The 2,275-nt window shown below is 49.3% G+C and overlaps 1 protein-coding gene across 2 annotated transcripts in view; it reads left to right on the forward strand.

The window, feature by feature from the left end:
* Window positions 1-642, forward strand: part of prrx1b (paired related homeobox 1b) — a gene marked incomplete at both ends in the record, with an annotated part of 9,154 nt that extends 8,512 nt beyond the window's left edge. Inside the window, 2 exons of one of the 2 annotated variants that reach the window (XM_084489609.1) lie at window positions 181-246; window positions 510-642. In XM_084489609.1, the coding sequence (XP_084345735.1) occupies window positions 181-246; window positions 510-642 (199 nt within the window). The remainder of the gene's footprint in view (window positions 1-180; window positions 247-509) is intronic. The other variant, XM_084489610.1, reaches the window with a different exon arrangement.
* Window positions 643-2,275: the final 1,633 nt, after the last annotated feature.

Here is a 2,275-nt window from a genome sequence, read left to right on the forward strand (position 1 = left end):
ATTGGTCGTGATTTACAGTAATCCTCCAGTACGAACCGCGCCCCCCCCCCCCCCCATGCAGAACCCTGCTGCTGCTCGCGGGGGGGGGGGGGGTCTGCGTGGTGGGGACAGACATGATGCTATAGACACACCGATGTGCTGCTAACGCTGGCCCATTCCACTGTGTGTGTCACTCTAAAGCTGGTATCCCATGACGGAGGGCGGCCCAATGAGAGTACCACAGAAAATGCTGCCCTCAGAAAGCAAGTATGCTTTCACTTTCCTACATTTAGTTGTGTGTGTTTTTGTGTGTGTGTGTGTGTGTGTGTGTATCTTAAGACGGCCATGTTTTTTTTTATAAATCATTTATTAATGCCAAATGTCCAGCTGTGTGTCACATGGTTGACTTTGGTGCAGCTGCGTATGTACTGTGGGGGGGGGTGTTACTGGGGGGGGGTGTTACTGGGGGGGGGGGGGGGTTACTGGTGATGCTGGCAGGTCGTCTAACCTTCTCCTCTTGTGTCTCTCAGCGCCATGGCCACATACACACCCACCTGCTCCAACACCAATACATCCCAGGGAATGAACATGGCCAACAGCATCGCCAATCTGCGGCTGAAAGCCAAGGAGTACAGCCTGAACCAGGTGCCCACGGTCAACTGAAGAGGAGGCCGGGGAGAGAGAGAGAGAGGGCGAGAGAGAGAGAGAGAGAGAGAGAGAGACACACACACTTTAGATAATCACGGGGGCATTCCACGCAGGAGAACATCGCCCCCCCACCCCCCTCCCCCCCCCCCCCCCCCCCCCGTCTCTACGCATCGGTGGAGAACCCCCCCCAGAGACACAGCCCCTGTCTCTGGTGGGGCTGGTCATCTGCGAGGGCCCCTCGCCGTGGGGGGGGGGGGGGCCCGGGGCTGGTCCGCCCGCCCCGCCCGCCTCCTCTACATTCTCCTCGGCTCTGTCGCGCGGCATCGCTACAGCGATACTGAGGCGTCCATTTTAGCCCAAGCATCTAACGTGGGATGGCGACGCGATGGAGGACTTTGCCGTGGGCCTCTCTCTCTGAGCTGAACTCTTGTTTGTACTAAAGATATCCAGATTGGATGCTAAAGCCTTTCTGGCTCGCTGTCCATTTTTCTTTGATCCAGACTGAAACAGAGAGCGGGTTTTTTCTCTACCAGAACTTTTCCTGGTGTCCTATCTAGGGTTTACTTTGAAGACCGTGCCCTGTTGCCAGTTTGAGAGGAAGAGACTCTTGGATCGGACCACTGGGAACCCCCCCGATCTCTCTCTCGTCGTGGTGCTCGAGGATTAAAACACAGATTAAAACAAAAAGGGGGACTTCACAATTCTGTTTATTCCAAATCCAACTTTTTTTTCAGTTTAAAAAAAAGAAAATCTAATACTTCATCAACCCATGTTAAGTTGAGGTGAATAACATGTATGCATTTTTTGTTTGTTTCATATTTGTTTTCCAAGTTATACCACTGACAAGAAAACATTTCCAAGGCATTTTGATTCATATAATAGTCCATATACTACGGGAAGGCTGATGTATTTCTAAATCCAAAAACAAAAGATTCTCTTAATTTCTTATGATAACCGCTATTTGTAACAGAAAAAAAAGTATATTAATAAAATACATTTCAAGCATTGTTTTGCCACTGTGTCCCATTCACAGGGTCGATTCTTTACGATTTGTATACGGTTACAATTAACGCAAAATCAACATTTGGGGCCAGATGTTTTCCATCTATACTAAGAACCTAAAACAATGAAGAGATTGATCCCGGAACACTGAACCAGATTTTTTTTTTTAAGATACCGGCAGAAGGATGAATCAACCCCACAGACCATATTCGCCTCATACTTGTTGTCTTTTTTTTATTTTTTTTTAAAGTAGCTTTCAGCAGAGACCGTTTGGAAGGGAAGCCGTGTTTTGGAAGCAGCATAGAGGAGATTTACAGCCTGAGGACAGAGTCTCTTCAGAGGCAGCGGGAAGCCTCAAGCTGTTCCAGGGGCCCTGCCTTCTCGCAGATTACCACAAACTAAAGTTTCCATCTTAAAAAACACTATTTACGAGTAGGGAAATCCTCTCTTTAATGCGGACGGGCCCCGGAGGCTCGTTTACCTGCGCTGTCAGGGAGAGCGTTTCTTCTCCCTGGCCTCCGCATCGCCCCTCATCATTCCTCCGTAATGCACACCTCCCGTAACGCTGTCGCTTTGTACAACAGCAAAAAAACATTGTCTTCTATGTGTGTGTGTGTGTGGGTGTGTGTGTGTGTGTGTGTGTGTG

The sequence above is a fragment of the Micromesistius poutassou genome, assembly GCF_964030765.1.
Source record: "Micromesistius poutassou genome assembly, contig: SCAFFOLD_890, whole genome shotgun sequence".
NCBI classification, from domain to species: domain Eukaryota; kingdom Metazoa; phylum Chordata; class Actinopteri; order Gadiformes; family Gadidae; genus Micromesistius; species Micromesistius poutassou.